This window comes from Sorex fumeus, unplaced genomic scaffold (assembly GCF_029834395.1).
Source record: "Sorex fumeus unplaced genomic scaffold, SorFum_2.1 ptg000054l, whole genome shotgun sequence".
NCBI classification, from domain to species: domain Eukaryota; kingdom Metazoa; phylum Chordata; class Mammalia; order Eulipotyphla; family Soricidae; genus Sorex; species Sorex fumeus.
The window spans coordinates 25,911,333-25,933,054 of NW_026606111.1; the positions used below are offsets into that span (position 1 = coordinate 25,911,333).

At 42.7% G+C, this 21,722-nt stretch overlaps 1 protein-coding gene across 1 annotated transcript in view; it reads right to left on the bottom strand.

Moving 5' to 3' along the window:
• SCML4 (Scm polycomb group protein like 4) overlaps window positions 1-21,722 on the bottom strand; it is a 115,396-nt gene that overhangs the window by 35,224 nt on the left and 58,450 nt on the right. Inside the window, exons 3-5 of the mRNA XM_056125330.1 lie at window positions 8,702-8,831; window positions 6,903-7,103; window positions 4,580-4,774 (exon numbers count right to left, since the gene is read on the bottom strand). Coding sequence (XP_055981305.1) covers window positions 4,580-4,774; window positions 6,903-7,103; window positions 8,702-8,831 — 526 coding nt within the window. The remainder of the gene's footprint in view (window positions 1-4,579; window positions 4,775-6,902; window positions 7,104-8,701; window positions 8,832-21,722) is intronic.

Here is a 21,722-nt window from a genome sequence, read left to right on the forward strand (position 1 = left end):
GGCAGGCATCTCTCTGTGTCTGTCTGTCTGTCTGTCTGTCTGTCTGTCTGTCTGTCTCTCTCTCTCTCTCTCTCTCTCTCTCTCTCTCTCTCTCTCTCCCTCATCTCCCTTATTTTAGGCATTATGGTTTACAATATTGAAAGATTATTCATGCATATCCCTTTACCTACTTTCAACACTCAGTTCTTGTCCAGAGTAATCATGTCCAACTATTGTTGTCATACTGGACTCTCATCTATCTTAACTACCCTCCATACCTGGGAGTTTCTTGACACCACACACCTTGAACTTGAACATATCTCTAGCTAGAATCTGTGGTTAAAGGGTCTTTATAGGCTGCCAAACTTTTGCCTTTCTTAGGTGATGATGTTCTTGATCAGAATTAAAGTGAAAATTAAGACTTCAGTTTAGTTACATGTAACTTCAGGACACAGAGAGAAAATCTCTACAACCTGCTGTCAGATACTACAACCAAAAATTATGTCGTCCCCACATTCTCCAGTTTTGACTACAAGCAAGCATTCCACTTCCTTTGATGGTCCCTAATGTGTCGAAATTTCATGCTGTCTGGCCACTAGGTGACGTGTTGTCTGGAAGAGCTCTGTGTGGCACCAAGCCCACAATAGTCCTACTCTGATGTTGTACAGCCTTAGGACAGAGCAGATTCTCATTCAAATGAGCTCACAATCCTATAATCTTTTATTTGTTTTTAGGTCATACCCAGTAGTGCTCAGTGCTTGCCCCTGACTCTGAGCTCAGGGATAACTCCTGGTGGGCTTGTGGGACCATATGGGGTGCCAGAAATCGAACCTGGGTCTGTGGCTTGCGAAGCAAGCATCCTACCCCACTGTACTATTGCTTCAGACCCACAACCCTACAATCTTGTTTAAGAATTATGTGGTCCTCAGCACTCAAAAGGAGAGAGAAAACAAAAGGGAATGCCCTGCCACAGAAGTAGAGTGGGATGGGGGGGATGGAGAGTGAAAGGGATACTGGGATCAGTGGTGGTGGAGAATGGGCACTGGTGGAGGGATGAGTATTTGATCATTGTATAACTGAAACCCAAGCACAAAAATTTGTAAGTCTACGACTGTACCTCATGGTGTTTCACTAATAAAAATTTGAAAAAAAAAAAAAGAATTATGTGGTTCTATGGGTGCACAGGGAACTCAGAGTCAACCAACATCCCCACTTTCCTTTACTCAAATCATGTCTTATTTGCTATCATGGCAGAAAAGCAGATGACACATCAATTAACCATCTAAAGCAATAGTAGTATGTTATTTAAGGGAACAATTACAGAGCAATGGTAAGGAGGCAATATCTTGCTCTAAAGGTGTCCATTTAGACTGGTGGGAAAGATGAGGGGTGAGGATAATGCTCAGGGCATAGGGTTCCTTCACCTGAACATGTGAAACGTGAAGCACTCCATTCTGCAACTCCCAGGCCCTTGAAGTTTCTATGTTTGGAGCCATCTGTTTTTCAAAGCAGCCAGAGGTTAAAAACAGGCTTAGTGAGATAACTGGCATCATTCCTCCCATGCTTGCCAAGGAAGCAAGAAAGGAATACCTCATTTCAAAAGGAAAATCCTGTGTTAGTCAAAGAAAGATGAGAGGCAGCTCCCTTACTCTGAGAATGACCTGGAACTTCTTTTAGCATGGTGAGCTTGGATAATGAGCTAACACGGTAGAAACCAAGGCAAGAGCATACTGAGCGATCTCTCATCCTGGGCTCTGGAAGCATATTAAAATGAAACTCCTTGACTTTCTGTTTGGTTTGAGGCTGCAAAGTACTCATACTTTCAGGAGATGTGCAGGTTTTGCAAAAAGACACACTGGAAAGATCTCTAGGTGGCCACCCAGATCCAGCCAAAGGCACAACTGGACTAGAAAAATAGATTAACTAGAGGAGGCATTGTGGAGAAAATCACCCAGCATGCTCCCAAGGCCTTCTGCATGTCTATGTCCCTGGGGTTTGAGATAAACCATGATTTATTGCTTGATTCCTGTGAGAAATCAAAGTCTGACTACTCAGACAGCAGAGCAGAGGAGAGGGGCCTACAGGGATCCGCTTACAGACCCAGTTGTTTGAGCAAAGGATGGTGAGTTTCTTAGGAACCAAAAGGCATAGGAAGAGCATTGAGAAGTGAAATCACCTGAGATTCCTTCCATGGGTTAGGTTGGAGATGTAAAGGGACCAAGGAGAAAGAAACTAGAGAGTTTTCCCCACCACCAATGCCCCCCGCCCCCAGCCCTCCTCAAACTCCCACCTACTTGGAAGCTGTGGAAGCAATTGAATGACAGACCAGGAAGAGTTAGATGCCCAGGAAAATGCTGGTGAGAGATGGTGAGGTCACCAAAGGGCCCAAGTAAGAACCCAGAGGATGAGGAGCTCTTAACAGCTGTCCAAAGCTCAAGGCTAGAGTGCAATGCACAGCAATATTGAAATTCTGCCACCTCTAGCCTCACCTCCTCCCCCTACTCTGATCATAGAGAATATTATCTAAAAGAGGGAGAGACAAAAACACAAGGTTGAGGGCCATGAGTGGAGTAGAGGAGAAGCCACCAAGTCTGCCTTTTCTGCAGAAGCAAGCCTGAGTGGGGAATGAGCAGAAACTAGGTGTCAGAGTTAAAACCTAAAGATTGATTATCACCCTGTTGGGGACACATTCACTATCGAATACAGGATGTTCTGTTACCTAAAAGGAGCCCAGAAAAATTTCAAGATGTGTCCTAAATTTCACTCAAGGACAAATGAGAAGTAAGCTCACAGGAAAATTTTATTTTATTGATTGATTATGTGGTATCTGGGATTGCACTCAGGGCAAGTATGCAATTCAAGGCAAGTGTTCTACTGCTAAATTACACCCTCCTTCATCACAGGATAAGTGTAAAGAAATGGAAATAAGAATTATGTAGTTTTATGGTTATATCCCAGAGGTCATGGCTTGTTCAGTGAAACAACGATCCAAGCATCTGAGAAGCAAGATTAGGCCATTCTTGTTACTCTCGTTAGAAGATTCATTAGAAGATACATTAGCTTGAGAATATATTCCTGAGTCAGTGAAGGTTGACAGAAGAGTACAGATTCAAAGACTTTCAGAACCAGGAGAAACATTATTTATCAGTAACTCTAAATCATCATTTAACACAGGAAATGAAAACCTGATTTTCCCAAACCCACAGACACAGACATCAGGAAACATGTAGGAGCATACAGTGACAGCTCATGACAGCCATATTTCATTAGGTGCCTTCCTTCCTAAAGGTTGAATTCCTTCCAGTTTCCCAGGTCTCTAAGAGATTAAAGTAAAATTGTAGACAAGGTACCTGACACTTCCTGAGATACTCCAGGCTAAGATTCTGAATTTACTTTCTCTGTCGTCCTTCTAGGTTTAAGACATAGCCAATTTTTAGGGGAAGAAGGGTCACACCTGACAGTGCTCAGGATTTACTCCTGGCTCTGCACTCAGGGGTCATTCCTGGTGGGGTTTGGGGAACCATATGGGGTGCTGGGGATCAAACCCAGGTCATCTGTGTATAAGGCAAGTGTACTATCTCTCCAACCCCCAAGAAACAGGCACTCTTATTGTAAATGTCCCTTTGGGGAATGCTGTCAGTCCGTAAGCACATAGTCATGGCTGTATCCATTTTTCATTAATCACAGTAGCCACTCAATTCTTCAAAAACTTCCCAAACTCACATATATAACTTATCCTAAGACAAGTCCTTGCATTGTATTTTGAACAGAAGGTTCAGCGAAGGTTTTACAGAAGGAGATAATGACTAGATTTAAATTTCTCTGTTTGTAGGTCCTTAATAGATCAGCACTACCACTTCCAGAGAAAGGGAAAAGGCACTTTATGCTCCTCATTGGGACCCTGGAATCCAGAACCCAAAATCATGTTCCATGCTCTGCAAAGGGGGAAAGGAGCATCCCCTAATGGCCTCTCACCTCAGGTAGTCAACGCTGTGGCAAGTTTGCCTACCTGTCCTTGCCACTCTTCATGCAGACCACTTCCCCAAGTTGAGTTAGTCTGGGATAGAAGGGAAACATGTGATGTGGGGGTTGCTTTGCATTCTGGGATGAGAGATAAAAACACTCTCCCTGGAACATGTATTTGATGTAGCTTGGTCTAGTCACTGCCATCAGACACACAATTACACTCTAGATTGGCCTTCAACATCTGAGGCCTGCAGGAAAGACCCATGCCTTAAATTTTCTTCTGGATTTCTTAGTTCCTTCATTTTACAATCCTCAACTTCTCAATAGCAAAGAATAAATGCTCAAGCATCTTAGCTTGAGGAGAGTGAAACTATTAAAAATACACATTGTGTAAGAAGATCTGGTACATTAACTGAACTCAGAAGATTAACCCTGAACACTATAATGGAGGATCTCCTCCTAATGAAACTTGGGGATCACCTAGTGGCCTTTGGTCCTCAGTCCCATGACTCCCCGAAGACCCAGAGATATAGCCTCCAGGCCTTCAGCAGGTATTCTATGAAGTGCTAAGAGACTAATGCCTCAAGGGCACCAGGGACCCGAGGGCAGTGAAAGACATCACTGGAGGACTTACCTGACTTCATCCTGCCTTCCTCCTCCACCTGGGCTTCCTGGGAAACCCTGTGGCCCCGGGGGAAGGGCTGGTGGCTGAAGAGGTCATCACACAGGAGGCTCCGACACAGCTTGGTGAGGAAGCGGAGGATATAGCCCAGGCTGTTCACCACAGGCAGACTCCGCAAGTGCTGCTTCCCATCGAAGCTTGCCGAGACTGAAAAACCAGAGAAATGACCACTCAGAACCTGTAGGTGTGTCCTCCACCAAAAAAAAAAAAAACAACCAAAACCGGGGGTGTGTGGGTGGGAGGGGTAACATGAAGAATCCCCTCAGTGCACCAATAGACAAATGTCAAGTACTCAGTGCTGACCCTCCTGGAAATCCCTGAGCCTTGGCTCACCCCTGCCTTTGTGTCAAAATCTACACACCCTTCCTGCCCCGTAAAGGCCCCTGAGGCCTCATAAAGGTTGAAATGACCCACATCCCACAGCTGCTGCCATGATCAAGACCCAGTTTCACAGCTTCGCAATGAATCCTGGAACATATGACAAGCCAAACCAATAGAACACCAGTATTTGGGCTGAAAACTGGGGCCCTTTCAGGAGGGGATGCAGACCAAAAATCATCCCAGTTTTACAGATCCCGTAGCTCCGGGAGTGTGTGGATGCAGACATGGGCGGCAACATCTCCAAATTTCACAATACTTATGGCCCAGTTGAAGCACAACAAATTAGATGAAAAAAATAAAATAGAAGACAACTAAGCTCAATAAACAAAAACAATAACACAGAAGACAAACAGCTTAGTAACCCCCCAGTGACTTTGATAACCCCATTTTGAGATATAACAATTTTTATGGCTTTTTGTTTACCAAACTATTTTTCAATAATTAGAGTAACCACTTCATTATAATAAGCAATTGAAATAAATTATTTTGTGCCTGTCAAGGGAGGAAGAAGGGGGTGGGGGTGCGGGGCTCAGTGGGAAACAGGACAAACAGGACAATGGTGGAGGGAAGGTTACACTGGTGGTGAGATTGGTGTTGGAACATTGAATGACCAAAACAATTTTATTACAAATAACCTTGTAAACCACAGTGTTAAATTAAAGTTTAAAAATAAAATAAAATAAGAACAAGGAAAGAGAGAGAGAGAGAAAGAAAGAAAGAAAGAAAGAAAGAAAGAAAGAAAGAAAGAAAGAGAGGAGGAAGGAAAGAAAGAAGTAAAAGAAAGGGGCTAATGTGAAAAAAGGGAGTGCCTCAAACTTGGGGCATACAAGAATCTTGGAGAACTCAGTCACACAAATACATTCAAGAAGGTGAGCCCTTGGGGGCTGGAGCGATAGCACAACAGGTAGGGCGTTTGCCTTGCACGTGGCCGACCTGGGTTCAATTCTCAGCATCCCATATGGTCCTCTGAGCACCACCAGGAGTAATTCCTGAGTTCAGAGCCAGGAGTAATCCCTGAGCATCGCCGTGTGTGACCCCAAAAAGCAACAAAAAAGGTGAGCCCCCAATTAAGGACTCCCTCTTAACCCCTGAGCCCCCTGAAGTTCATCTTGAGCCCCACTATTTAGCAGGAGAAAAGATCAGAAGGACCCACCTTCAACCTCAGAGGGCAGCTGGGATCAAGAACATAGCTCTCATGGGCCAAAGAGAGCACTTTGCCTTGTCTGTGTCTGACCCCAATTCAATCTCCAGTACCCTCTGAGTACCTCCAAGAATGATCTTTAGGCACAGAGCCAGGAGTAAGCCCTGGACACTGCTGGATGTAGCTCAACACTTCTTCCCCACCCCCTCCCCCTCCCCCCTTCCCCTACTACCACCCCCAGGAGGTGCCATGGTGCATGCAATCTGAGTACAGTGCTCAGAAAAAGTGCCCAAGAGACCCAAGAGGCAGTCAGGACAGTTTACAGATGGATTTGGGGGAGCCGAAGGCTGGAAGAACTTGAGATTTTTTCTGTGAGTGACAAGGGTGCCTTTGAGGTTTGAAAGCAGAGGTGTAGTCTGAGATTTGTCAAGAGCCAGTGTGGATGTCCGGGCTGGTGTTCTTGGTGTATTTGAAAGTTAGAGTCAGAGGACCTGCGGCTGGTTGGGAAGACGGGAGGAAAAGGAGGACAATCAAGGGTGAGGATTCTGTGCCCAACCTTCTTGTTCTGATCTGGAAGCAGCTATCTCTGGACCTCCTGGAGTGGTGGGGGAGGTTGGAGGGTGTCCGTGAGCACACCAGCTCATTAGGGACACTGGAGCTCAGCCCATGGAGGACAACCCGGCCTTGACCTCTGACAAACCTCCCAAGGATCAGAGACACCCAGGCCCTCTTCATGACACAGCCCTGGCTTACCCGACACCATCTCGCCACCGTAGCCCTGCTTGACCAGGGAGAAGACCAGCTTCTGCTGGTGGGCACAGTCGATGCAGGCCTGCACCGCCTGCTGCAGGACCGCTGATGGCCGCTCGGGCCCAAAGTGCTCTGGGAGCTGCTGCACCTTCCTCCGCGCCAGGTAGGGCCCTGCATCGGCCTGCTTGTTGATGTACAGTCGGACTGTGGAAACAGGGACCCGAGCCCTCAGCACCCAGCATGGCCATGTCTCATGCCCTTGGCTCTGGCCCGGGGAAAGTTGGTAAGCACCAAAGAAGACCCCATTCTTGCCGAATTAAGAATTAAAACTTGAGTGTTGGTAAATTCTAGTGAATGCTTTATAGATTTTGAATATCGGCCTTCTAGTGTGGGGATGGGAGGAGAGGGTGGGCAGTAGCCAGAGGAAGGGAGGCTGGGTTCCTTGAGGGAGAAAGATGGGAACACTGGTGATGGTGCAGTGTTGGAATTGTGTCTGTGAGAAACTATTCTCTATAGTATTTTAAGCCAAAAATAATAATTTTTGATTTTTAAAAAGAAAAAGAACCCTTAATATTACATCAATGATTTTAATGTTAAGAATCTAAAGAATAAGAAACATTTCAGTAGTTGTACTGCAAACCACAAAGAGAGAGGTGGGACGGGGGAGATGGAGAGAAGTATCTGCCATAGAGGCAAGCTGGGGCAGAGGAGGTGATGGGAGAAAAACTGGGGACGGACATTGGTAGTAGAAAATATACACTGGTGAAGGAACTGGTGTTGGAACATTGTATGACTGAAACCCAATAATGAACAACTTTGGGACTATGTATCTCACAGTGATTCAATTAAAAAAAAAGAGAGCGAGAATGAGAATTACACTTGTTTTCAAACTTAATAAATTTTCTTTTTTCTAACTACATAGAGAACATTTTCTTATACAAACTTTGTGAATAGAAATAATAAGAAGAAAATTATAGGAATAATAATAAAAATAAAATTAAAAGAGTGACCCCATTTGGATCTCTAGCACTGGTCTTGCCGAAAGTGATTCTTTTTTTTTTTTTATTAGTGAGACACCATGAGGTACAGTTGTAGACTTACAAATTTTTGTGCTTGGGTTTCAGTTATACAATGATGAAATACCCATTCCTCCACCAGTGCCCATTTCCCACCACCGATACAGATCCCAGTATCGGAAGTGATTCTTAAGCATAGAACCTGGTCTAAGCCCTGAGGACTGCAGGCTATGAACCAAACTGCCTCCACCAAAAAATAATTTAAAAAAGGAGAACCAGGAACAAAACAATAGTGCAATGGATAGAGAGTTTGCCTTGCACACAGCTGGGTTTGATCCTCGGCATCCCATGTGGTCTCTCAAGCACCGCCCAGAGTAATTCCTGAGCGCAAAGCCAGGAGTAGCCTCTGAGCACTGCTGGGTATGGCCCAAAGATTAAATAAATACATAGAAAAGGAGGACCAGAGAGACAGGTCAGGGGCTAAGGTGCTTGCTTTTTATGTGGTCAACCCCAGTTCAATCCTTAGCACCACATATGGTCCCTTAAGAACCACGTCTGGGACTGATGTATGAGCACAGAGTCAGGGGTAAGACTTGAGTACTGCAGGGCATAGGCACAACCCAAAAAATTAAAATTAAAAGAAGGGAAAGAATCAATGACCCTAACTACCAGGACTTTCTCTCAAGAGAGTCTCATCCTCACCTGTGTTTATGTGACTCTCTGGTTTGCTAAGTGTTGGGTGGGGAGCAGATCATCACGGCCCTGGAGTTCAGCTGGCACACCTACCTGTGAGAGCCTGTGGGACAGCCAGGCTGGGGATGGTGGCTGCATCCTGAGGGATGGAGCTGAGGTCAGGCTCTGGGGTACTGCATGGAGGTGAAAGAGCCAAAGGCGTCATAAGAACCTGAGTCTTGAGCTGAAAGAGAGAGGCCAATGGTCCATGAAAATCTAGAAATACTTCCCAAACCTTCCCAGAATCTTTCCTGGTCCAGGAAGGTAGGGAACCTGGTTGGGAGAGTTAAAAATGTGTCTATAGCAGCTGCCTGAACATCAGCAAGGGGGAACCAATATAGCAGAATTGAACAATCAACCCAGCTAGTCATGAGCATCCACCATGAAACACCAGCCTTGAGTTTGGGTTCTAGTTCAACTCAGCTGATCAAGAACCCGCTCTTAAGTTTTGTAGTAGATGTTTCTCAGAGCCTGCTTTTCCACCTTCTACAGGGAAGAATAATTGCTCCTCCCAGGAAATGGCAAGAATGAAAAGAAAACATTTAGTCGAGGGGTCATACAGGGAGATACTTCATTAATGTTAGTGATCATGATTGCTGTTAGTTTACTGTCGTTACTAGAGATCCCAGAGATGCGAAGGAGTTCCAAGTTTTTTGTTGCAGCAGTGTTGCAGAAGGGGGAAATTGCCCATCTTTCCTAGGATGCAGAGACTCTACACTACTTTCTACATGCAAGCACACACCCATAAGCCTTTGCACACCTGTTCTCCTCACACCTCATAGCAGATCGGCGTCCCAACAGTCTTATAATGGTACACAAGAATTGTTCACCCAGGAGCTGCCTGCTCTAAGTTGCATTATATAATCCTGAGCTTCTTAAACTAAGGGTGCAGACCTCAAATGGGAGATCACATAACTGAACATGAAGCTGACAAAAAAATCTTAAACATTGATTTTAAAATAAAATTCTTTATGTTTTATCATCAATAAATATTTTATTTTTCCACCTAACCAGTTTATATGGAGTCATAAACTTCTCTTGGGCAAAAAAAAAAAAAGGTCAAAAGTAGAAAACATTTAAGATTCATCATCAATTTAAGCGAATCTAAAAAATTTTACTAGCACACATCCCACTATTGCTGCGATCTAAGCTCATCTACTCGCCTTGTTTCAGAGGCTCATAAATAAATCTCGAAAGAGATCAACTAGTTAGAAAATTTTTTCAGACAACTATTCTCTGATGGGAACTTCTGGGTGATCTCAGGAGGGGTTCGGGCCAGCTCCTGCCCTTACAAACCCTCACCAGCCCCTCCCATAACCCAGAGTCACTGCCATGCTTCTGGCTGGCCTGCCCAGTTAAATATTATGGATTTTCTGGAGTGACATCTCCAAACTCTACAACACTGACATCCCAGTAGTAGCAGACCAGATTCTATGGGATAAAAATTACAAGCCAATCAATCTCAACTAACTAAACCATTAACACAGAAGGCTTAACTTGCAACAGCAGTTTAGTAAACCCTCAGATAAATACGGAGCTGGAGCCGGGAGTTAAGCCCTGAGCACCATTAAGTGTGGCCCCAAACCCAAAACATTAAAATAAAAACAAACAACATAGACATTTTCCCGAATGCTATTTAGTTAACTCAGAGGGAAGTGATGCTGGCTCTAGTTTTAAAGTTTCAAGACATTTTCCCTCTAATTCTCGAGAAGTGAAGCATCACAATAAGACAAGAGAAGTCCCGTGTGGGTGTGGGGAGAAGACAAGCAGGAGAGCACATGTGCTTTCTCTCCTAATGGTGAACTCATGAAATCTGTTACAGCCCTTGGAACACACTGGCCCAACACACAGGGCCAGGAGTGTTGCAGGGTATAGGGAGACCACAGGGGCAGATGTAGGACCAATTTCTAATCCTGGTTTTGTTTCAAAATTACATGGGATCCTCAGCAACTCATCTAGTGGCTCTTGGCTTCATCTTCCTAGGCCATCTAAAAAGGTAAAGATTTTGGTTTCTAAGTTCTCATCCGCCTCATCATGTTACATGTGTGTCACATTAGACTCCCTGGTAAGGCTCAAAAAAAAAAACCACTAAGAAATCTGAGGCAGAATCAATGTCAGTGCCATATTTTGGGTATTTTTGTTTGTTTGTTTGTTTTGGCTTGGTTTGAAAGCCACACCTGGTGGTACTCAGGGGTTACTCCTGGCTCTGTACTCAGGAATTACTCCTGGCGGGCTTGGGAGACCATATAGGATACCAGGGACCAAGCTTGGGTCAGCCTCCTGCAAGGCAAGCACCCTACCTGCTTTACTATCACTCTGGCACTCTGGGTCAGTACCATATTTTTAATATTGGTTAGAAAGGCATGTGGAGTATTGTTTCCAGGAATACAGAAAAGTAGGTTATGTAGATAAACCAGAAACAACTGGGGGCTGGACAGATATCAGAGGAGTTAAGTCACCTGCCTTGAGGACAATAGACTCAGTTCAATCCCCAGCACCATGTATGATCACTCCCCACCTCACCCCAGCAGTGCAAGGGGTCACTCCTGAGCACAGAGGCAGGGATAACTCTTGAGCACCTCTAGTGAGCTCAAACATGAAGAAAAAAACCCAATTGCAAATAATAAATAAAATGTAAGATTTATAAAAATATGAAAGTACTGACAAAGAAACCATCCAGGCCAAATATAGGTAAAACAGAGATCTTGGGAATTGCTATGGAAGGTTCTTGCCTTGCATGTGGCCATGGATTGATTCCTGGTGCCACATATGGTTCCCTGAGCTCTGCCAGAAGTGATTCCTAAGTACCATCAGGGACAAGTCCTGAGCACTACCCAATGTTGCCTCAGATTCCCCCCAAATTAAAAAAATTAGCTTTTCTGACAGTGCCACCCAAGAATGTAAAAACACAAATGCATATCATCTCTGGACAAGATCTTAAAGAAGTCCTCAAAACAATTTGTCAAGGTTGATGAACAACAAAGTTCAAAACACACAAGAACACAAGAAAGCAAGAAGCCAAAATAAGAAATAGACATAAAATTCCACAAATGTTTGCAGTACTCTTATCAGATTGGAGTATATGACATTAGATATAAAGAAGTCAAAGGATGTGTTTGAAAATATCTCAAGAGGGTATGAAACTATTTTTAAGACACAGCATAGTAAATTTGAAAAAGAACCAAATTTAACTTCTACTGATGAAAAATAAGATAACTAAAGTGAAAATCTAGATGGACATATATAACAGCATAACTAAAGAAAGAATTAGTGAACAGAGTGGTATCATAAGAAATTATCCAAAAATCAGCATAGAAAGAAACAGATAAAAATCACAGAGTTAAAAAGACATGGGTACTATAAGATTTTAACATTCAAGTTTCAGAAGGAAAGGAAACAGAGAATGTAGTAGAAACTAAATATGAAAAGAGAGTGGCAAAGAATTTTCCAGGTATGACCAAAATGTACAATTCACAAATATTAGAAGGTCCAACAAATCCTAAAGAATATGGATAAAAAAGAAATTCACAGGTAGACACAACAAAATGAATACATAGAACTGTCACTGTCACTGTCCTCCCATTGTTCATTGATTTGCTCGAGTGGGCCCAGTAACATTGTGAGACTTGTTACTGTGTTTGGCATATCAAATACATTTTGGGTAGCTTGCCAGGCTTTGCCATGCGAGCAAGATACTCTCGGTAGCTTGCCGGGCTCTCCGAGAGGGGCGGAGGAATTGAACTTGGTTTGGCCATGTTGGCTGCATGCAAGATAAATGCCCTACCCGAATATATAGAACACAAAGAAAAAATTTTCTGATTAACTTTAAGATGCAAAACCTTGTAGGCAACACCTAAAGTAGACTTTTACCACCATAAACCTAAAGACAAGTAGAATAATGTTTTCCATGTGCTGAAAGGAAATAACAACCTAAAATTCCACACCCAACAAAATGTTTTTTCTAAAAATAAAGAAACCTTGCAGTTTGCTGCAATGTGGATGGAACTGGAAGGTATCATGTTAAGCAAAGTATGTCAGGGAGGACAAGAACTGGGTGATCTCACTCATCTGTGGAACATAGAGAAACAAAACAAGGGCATAGACAGTTTTAAATGATGACAAACCCTTGACTTTGGATTACAGAGCTGAGTATTACCAAGCAGTGGGAGAAAGAAGAGGTGGGCTAGAAGTTACATGAGGACAGTGGAAGGTCTTTGGCACTTTGGTGGCGGTTTAATTTCATACATCTAAACCTTAAATGTTAATACTATTTATAACCATGTTACCTAAAATACAAAAACAATTTTAAAGAGATAAGATGTACTCAAGATTGCAGTTTCACTTGTATTCACTTAAAAGTAAATTGGTTAAAAATAAGCCAGGAGTCCCTTCCCCCCAGCCCGGTCCAGACCCGGAGTTGCCACCCACAAAGGCCTTCTCCTCTCCTGAACGGCCATGATTCCAGAGACACACAAACCAATTTGTGTGTCTCTGGACACACAACCCGGCCGCTTCTGGCAGAAATGTCTCTGGACTTAATTACTAAAATACCAAAAATCAAAAATCGCATGGCTGGGCTGGAGTGATAGCACAGCGGGTAGGGCGTTTGCCTTGCAGGTGGCCGACCCGGGTTCAATTCCCAGCATCCCATATGGTCCCCCGGGCACTGCCAGGGGTAATTCCTGAGTGCATGAACCAGGAGTAACTCCTGTGCATTGCTGGGTGTGACCCAAAAAGCAAAAAAAAAATAAATAAATAAAATTAAAAAATAAAAAATCGCGTGGCCACAATAGCGGCCACACATCATCATATATCTTCATTTTCAGCAATAGAAAACAAATTATCTAATGATGCCTTTTTGGCAGGTGTGATAGTTGGGAGGAAATTCCAAATAACAATAGTGGGTCTTTTGTTGAAAATTTGAATGTAATCAAAGTAAAGAGATACTGAGGTGAAAATCATCTGACACACAGGCAGGGGGAGGGGTGGGATGGGAGGTATACTGGGGTTCTTGGTGGTGGAACATGTGCACTGGTGAAGGGATGGGTGTTTGATCATTGTATGACTGAACATAAACCTGAAAGCTTTGTAACTGTTCTCACGGTGATTCAATTAAAAAAAAAATAAAAATAATTAAAAAATAAGCCAGGAGTAAGTCCTGAGCACTGCTGGGTATAGCCCCCAAACCAGCACTGCACTGTAGCACTGTCCTCCCATTGTTCATTGATTTGCTCGAGCAGGCCCAGTAATGTCTCCCTTGTGAGACTTGTGGTTACTGTGTTTGGCATATTGAATACTTCACGGGTAGCTTGCCAGGCTATGCCGTGTGGGTGAGATACTCTCGGTAGCTTGCAGGGCTCTTGGAGAGGGGCAGAGGAGTCGAACCCAGCTCAGCCGGGCTGGCAAGCGCAAGGCAAATGTCCTACTGCTGTGCTATCACTCCATCCCTGCTATCGCCGCAGCCCTAACTACATGCAATATTATTGCTCTGGTCCCTTAACTAGTTTACTTTCTTTGTAATATTAGGGTAGCAGAATATATGTCTAATAAAAATAAAATAAGTATATTTCCACACCATAAAAGATGCGCATTAGGAAAATGGAAAGTAATATTTAAATTAAAATGGCTGTAGAAAACACTATTAATTTTCATCTTATGAAAATGACAAAAAAAGCTAAAATGTCTATCAACAGAAAAATGTAAGTGGAGATATTACTGGCATTAAAATGTCCTAATGTTATATTATTATTTCAGAAGAAGTAAGGTTGAGGTTAACTTTAGAAAATATGTTGTATCCAAACAATATGTTGGATTTGATGCAGTATCCAACTTCATCAAAAAATGGGGAGAAGAAACGAACAGAAACTTGTTTATTTACTACTTTTAAATATGTTAAATTCAGTATCCTTCTGATAGTATAGAGGACAAGGTGCTTTCCTTGTATGCAGTCAATCTGGTACCACTTATGGTCTCTTGAGCATTGCCAGGAATGGTCCCTGAGCACAGAGCAGTGAGTTAGCACTGAGTACCCCTTGGTATATCCACCTTTCCCCACCCTATGCAAACCTCAAGTTATAAACATTAAGAAAATAAAAATTCTTGAGGGCAGGAAGATAGCACAATAGGTAAGGTACTTGCCTGGCATACAGGCAACTTGGGTTTGATCCCCAGCACCTCATATGGACTCCTGAGCCCACCAGGATTGATCCCTGAGCACAGAGCCAGAAATAAGCCCTGAACACAGCCAGTTGAGCTACCCCAGCTTCATTTAAAAAAAAAAAGGAAATGAAAGAAAAGAAAAGAAAAGAAAAGAAATCCTTCTTATATTTACTCTACCAAACCTATCTAGAATTCCTCAAAGAAGAAATTCAAATGACCAAAAGGCTCATGAAAAAATGTCCTACATCACTAATCATCAGGGAAATGCAAATCAAAACATCTCACACCACAGAGACTGGCACATGTCCAGAAGAAGAAGAACAACCTGTGCTGGCACGGATGCAGGAGAAAGGAACTCTCATTCACTGTTGGTGGGAATTTCGACTGGTCTTTTTGGAAAATAACATGGACATTCCTCAAAAAAACTAGAAATTGAGCTCCCATTTGACACAGCAATACCACTTCTGGGAATATACCCTATGGGACAAAAATATTCAGCTGAAACATCATCTGCACTTCTATGGTTGTTGTAGCACTATTCACAATAGCCAGAATCTGGGAACAACACAAGTGCTCCAGAACAGACAATTGGATAAAAAAAACTATTGTATATTTAAACAATGGAATACTGCCCTGTTAGAAAAAAAAATACTGGCTGTTAGAAAAAAATAAAGTCATAAAATTTACCTATAAATGGATGGACATGAAGAATATCATGATGAGTGAAATGAGTTAAAAGGGACAGATACAGAATGACTGCATTCATTTGGGAATATTTTTTAAAAATAGTATGAGACTAATATCCAAGGCCAGGAAAACAGCAGCCAGTAGTACTAGTAATAGTTGGAAGCTTGTCACAATTGTGTGGGGGCAAAGGGCAGTTAGTATAGAGAAAGAAACAGTATGACAATAATAATTAGAAATGATCACTTTGTACAAGAACTGAGTGCTGAAAGTAGGTTAAGGGATATACATGATAACTTTTCAGTATCTGTATTGCAAACCATATGCCCTAAAGGAATGAGCAAGGAAAGAGAAGAGAGATAGAGAAAGAGAGGGCGGAGGGGGAGGAAAAGTGTCTGCCATAGAAGCAGGTGGTAGGGAGATGGTTGGCAGGGAAACTGGGGACATTAGTGGTGGGAAATGTACATTGGTGGAGGGATGGGTGTTGGAACATTATATAATTGAAACCCAATCATGAACAACCTTGTAATTGTGTCTCACTGTGATTCAATTAAAAAAATTTAAAAGAAAATAAGTTGTATTTGCAGGACAATTTTTATACCCTAGAAAACAGAATTTAAACTTTCAAAGGGTAGAAAGAAAAAATATAAGTAATAATAATTCCAAGAAAGCCAGATGAAAGGAAGTTAGAATGAGTGGAATAATAGACTTCACAAAACAAGACACAGATCCGATTTAAAATATCAGTAATTGATTTAAACATAAATAAAATAAATAAAAAATGTTTAGTCAAAAGTAAAAAATTAGGGGTCTTCTTAGAATGGGGGTAGCAGATACCCCTCTCTGCCAGAAGGCCCAGAAGCCCTCACCCACACCTAGCATCCTTTAATTCCCGCCCCCTTTTTCTGGCATAGAAACTACTCAGCTTCACAACTGAACCTCATCAATCCACCAATCCACCAAATCTTTTCAGCTGCACACCTCCAAATTACATAGTACTGACAGTCCAGTAGGAACACAGCAAATATGACGGGAAAGTTACTCTGAAGACCTATAAGCTCAATGAGCAAAAACAATAACACATCAACTGAACAAACTCTCAGAAAATGACTTTAGTAACACCACTGTGAGATATAACAATGATCAAAATTGACTTCTATCAAACTAATTTTGGATACTTCCATTTGCCACTTTGTTGTAATATGATGTAAATTTGTTTGTACCTGCCAAGGGGACAGTCCTGAGGGTGGGTGGAAAACTGAGGACATTGGTGTAGTTAGTCACACTGGTGGTAGGATTGGTGTTGGAACACTGAATGCCAGAAACATCTGTATTATGAACAACTTTGTAAATCACATGTTATAATTTTTAAAAGTGTGTGTGTGGGGGGGGAACCCAAAGATTATTATTCTGGATACTAAGGAAGAAATGTGTCTCCCTCAAAGTGACTGATGTTCCCCGCACCTCCACATATACACAGATACCTGTGGGTGTGACTTATTTGAAAATGCTTTCTTCTCCAGATTATCCAGTTTCTGTGAGGTCATCAGAGTGACCCTAAACATTCTGTGTCCTGATAAAGGAGGGGGATTTAGAGACAGGCTCACATAGAGGAAGTGAAGTGACAAGGATAATGCTGCCTTCAAGTCAAAGAACTCTCAAGAATACCAGTTTCCTGCAAGACAGCTCTGAGACCTCTCCTTCCAGGTCAGCTGACGTGAGACAGTGTATTTGTATTCTCAGAGCCTCCCAGTTCTCTGCATTTTGTTTCAGCAGCCCATGGGAATGAACATGTCAGATTCTTCTTTCTTTAGGGGGAGGGGCACATCCTGCTGCACTCAGGAATCACTCCAGATGGGGCTCAGGGGCCCATCTGCGGGCTCAGGAAACCATCCGAGGCACAGGGGATCAATTTTCCTCTTAAATCATGCTCCCTTTCTAGCTCTCCCCACCCTTGTCTGAGGAAGGAGGGCTTTGCCCAGAACTTTCCTTGGGGCCATATGCCTCCTTTTTCTACACAAAATCCCCTCAGGTTCCTAGGATGTGCGATGGGAGCACAGTGTAATGGAAAAGTGAATACCTTACTGTGATTATCAGATTGGCCTGTGGGAAATGTAAATCAACTCCAACAAGAAGCTTGCAGGCCATGGCCTATTTTATTGCTAGAAGCCAGCCTGTCTCTGGATCCTCTATGCTGTGTCTCTCTTCCCTCAGCACAGAGATCAAACACTTAAGGGATGGGTCCCTTAGTCTTGAGACCTGCTTTGTTATACTCCAGGTCCTAGGTAAACAGTTCTTGCACTAAAACTTGTCTAAGAAAACAAAATTATCCGGGTAATACACACTCCAACATCACAGTGAAGACAGAGAGATGCTTGGAGTGGGGTGAGGGGATGGTCTTGTGCTTTTCAGAAGGGTAATTGGAGCAGAGACAGAAGGAGGCCAGAATTTTCTCCCTCCTACCCTGTATTGCATTTAGAGTGTCCTCTGTACTTAGAGGCAGCGAACAGGGTGGCTTTTCTGCCAGGCAGGAAGAATGATTTTATTTCTTTCTGACAGAAGAAAGCGAAAAGAGAGCAGACAATGAAACAGATATTCCCCGAGACCAGGAGAAACAAGAATGGAAAAGAGAACAAAAAACATCATTACTGTATAAAGTTGAATTCAGAAAAACTGATCGATCCATGAGAATTATTATTTTCAGCAAATCAGTCCATAATGTCCTTAGAACTACAACAATCAGTAGTGGGGATGATTCATTTCAAGAAAGGCTTGGTGGGATTTGGGTCTTGGGTAGAATTTGCTGAGGGGACCATACTCTATAAAATAGGGGACGTGGGATCAGCCAGCCACCATGTGGATAAGAAAGGGTGCACGGGACATGGGCTACAGACACCAGTGCCAGAAGAATTCATTGCAGAAGGAAGGGTTGGATCTGCCAATAGTAAAAACAGATTCCTCTTTTTCCCTTGTCAGTTGTTCATTTTAAACCTCATTATAAAACCCAATACTCTGTTAGCTTGAAATCTAGTGGTCTCTGCAAATTACTACTCAGACAGAGGCAGTGACATCATCTACAATTCTTCTACCACACTAAGGCAGGGAAATTGTCAACAATCTCCCTTGTCCAGAAAATGTAAAAATCCTTGAGGCCAAAAGAAAGTGTCAACAACCTCCAAGGTCAGAGCCTGCACCTTCCGAAGGGCATAGCTGACATAATTATACCCAGAGCCCATGTGAATCAATGAGTTTTTACATGTACTTCTCAAATCTTATCTGGAGATGTCAGGGTATCCTAACTTAGTGAGTCATCTAGGATGAGAACAGATACAGCATCATTAGTCATAGGATAGTGTCCAAGCTAGTACTATTGTGTTAGAATCTATAAATCCTAGATAGCAACCATCCTATGACTCTCTCTCTCTCTCTCTCTCTCTCTCTCTCTCTCTCTCTCTCTCATGCACTTCCCTATGCAGGAGTCCTTCCAATCTTTACTAAATAAATTTACTGCGAATCTCCTTTTAGGTAGCTGATTTTGGGTGTGCTCAGACAAATCTGGAACTACTCGACATGGCTCTTCCTGCAGAGATTTACACCCACCCTTGTCTGCATCCCTGCATTAACATATGCCTCAGAGACCTGGGCCCTACGCAAACAAGATGAGAACGCTATTCAGGTCTCCCAAAGAAGAATAGAAAGAGCTATGCTTGGAATATCACGTTTCACTCAAATGAGAGAACGAATCCGGAGTTCTGACATCCGTCGACGATCAAGGATCAGGGACGCTGTCTCATTTGCCAAGGTGTCGAAAATCAGATGGGCTGGTCACATAATGAGATTTAAAGATGACCGTTGGACTAGAGCTGTTACTGACTGGATTCCACGGGATGTCAAAAGACCGCGTGGCTGCCCACCTACCAGATGGTCAGACTTCTTCGTCAAGATCATGAACGATCGGTTTGAGGCCCTTCATGTTCCCGGAGCGAACAGATGACATTGGGCTACACTAGCACGAGACAGGGACAAATGGAGACGTTACTGGCGCCCGCTCGAGCAAATCGACGATTAACGGGAAGTTAAGTGATTAAGTGATTGTCTGCATCAAGAGTAAATTAAACAGCTACACTTTCAAGAAAATCACAATTAATTATTAGTATAATCATTTAACTGAACATTAAAGAAATGGAGTGGGGAAATAGAACTCAAGTTGGGGCACATGCTTTGCATATGCCTGACTGATCCCATTGATCCACTCACTCCATGGCCCACTAGCATCACCGGGTGTGACCGTGAAAGCCCCATGCAGTGTGGTATGGCCATGGTGGCTGCACAGGATTTGCACAGCACCACATTTTCAACCCTAGCACTAAACTACCAGCCCAGTTGGCTGAGAATCTCTGGGAGTGACTCCCAGGCCCCCAGAATATAGCTGGGGAGACCATAAATAAATAAAAATGAAAATGAAAGGACTTACATGTACAGAGTACTAATTGAATAAAACTTGTTAAAAACAAAAGTAATAAATGCAATTTTCCACTTCCTAAATATTTTGTAATTGTGTCTGCATGGGAATGGAATTACAAGGTGGCCTGTTGCCCAGCTCTGACCGTTGCCATGTGTAAGACATCACGCTGTGCCTTGAAACAGGGCAGGTAAGGAAGGAAAAGAACACCACATAAATGGGCAAATGCTGTAAATTAGGGCTGAATATACCCTTTCATTAATTATAGACTTAGGAAAATGAAGAAGGAAATATTTAAACACTGGATTAAACATAAAAATATGTCCTGCTTAGTGAAATAAGTGAAAGACAAATATCTTATGATGCCACTTATTGTGGCATATAAAGTAAAAGTAAAGGCCCTCCCGTTGATCGTCGATTTGCTCGAGCGGGCCCAGTAACGTCTCCATTGGAGACTTTGTTGTTACTGTGTCTGGCATATAGAACACTCTCGGTAGCTTGCTGGGCTATAGAAAAAACAAATAAACTCAATAAAACCAAACTAAACTTTTAGACCATGGGACCAATTAGTGGTTACCTAAAGGGAAGGAGAAAGAAAGGTGATACATTGGATAAAAAGAGCCAATTATAGAGTGAAGGATAAAATTGTTCTTTTAGTGGCAAATTTAAGATATTATAGATACATGTTGATTTTCTTATTATTATTTTCTTATTTCTTTTTTTTTTTTTTTTGCTTTTTGGGTCACAACTGGCATTGCACAGAGGTTACTCCTGGTTCTGCGCTCAGGAATTACTCCTGGCGGTGCTCAGGGAACCATATGGGATGCTGGGAATCGAAGCTGGGTTAGCTGCATGCAAGGCAAATGCCCTATCTGCTGTGCTATTGCTCCAGCCCCATTATTTTATTATTTCTTATATATTATTTTATTATTTATTTTTATTATAACTGTTTTTGTTTGGGGGCCACACCTGGCAATGCTCAGGACTTACTCCTGGTTCTGTGCTCAGGAATAACTCCTACCAGTGCTTGGGGGACCTTATCAGATGCTGGAGGTTGAACCTGGGTCAGCCACATAAAAGGTAAGTATCCTACCTACTTGACCCAACATGTTGATATATTTTTTTTTTGCTTTTTTGCTACCCATGACGTATTTGATATGCCAAACACAGTAACAAGTCTCACAATGGAGACATTACTGGGCCCGCTTGAGCAAATTGATGAACATTGGGAGGACAGTGCTACAGTGCTACAGTGCCTTTTTTTGGGTCACACCCAGTGATGCTCAGAGGCTACTTCTGGCTCTTCACTCAAGAATTACTACTGGAAAAAAAAAAGAATTACTACTGGAAGTGTTGGGGAAACCATATGGGATGCCGGGGATTGAACCTGGGTCGGACATGTGCAAGGCAAATGCCCTACCTGCTATACTATTGCTCTGGCGCCCACATGTTGATTTTGAATTATGCCCACCTGAAATCTATGTAGCTCTAAAGGCACTGTTACTGCAATGAAAAGTGTATCCTGTCTCAGATGGTGACACTGTGAATAGCATAAAAATTGTAAATATTTTGGTTTCCAAAAACCATGAGCTAAATCAGGAAATAAATAATTTTCTCAGATATCAGAGAGATAATACAGGGTTAAGGTTCCTGCCGTGTACATTACCAACCCCAATTCAACCCCTGGTCCCAAATATGGTCCCCCAAGCCTCACTAGACGTGATTTTTGAGTACAGAGCAAGGAAAAAACCCTGAGCACTACTGGGTAAT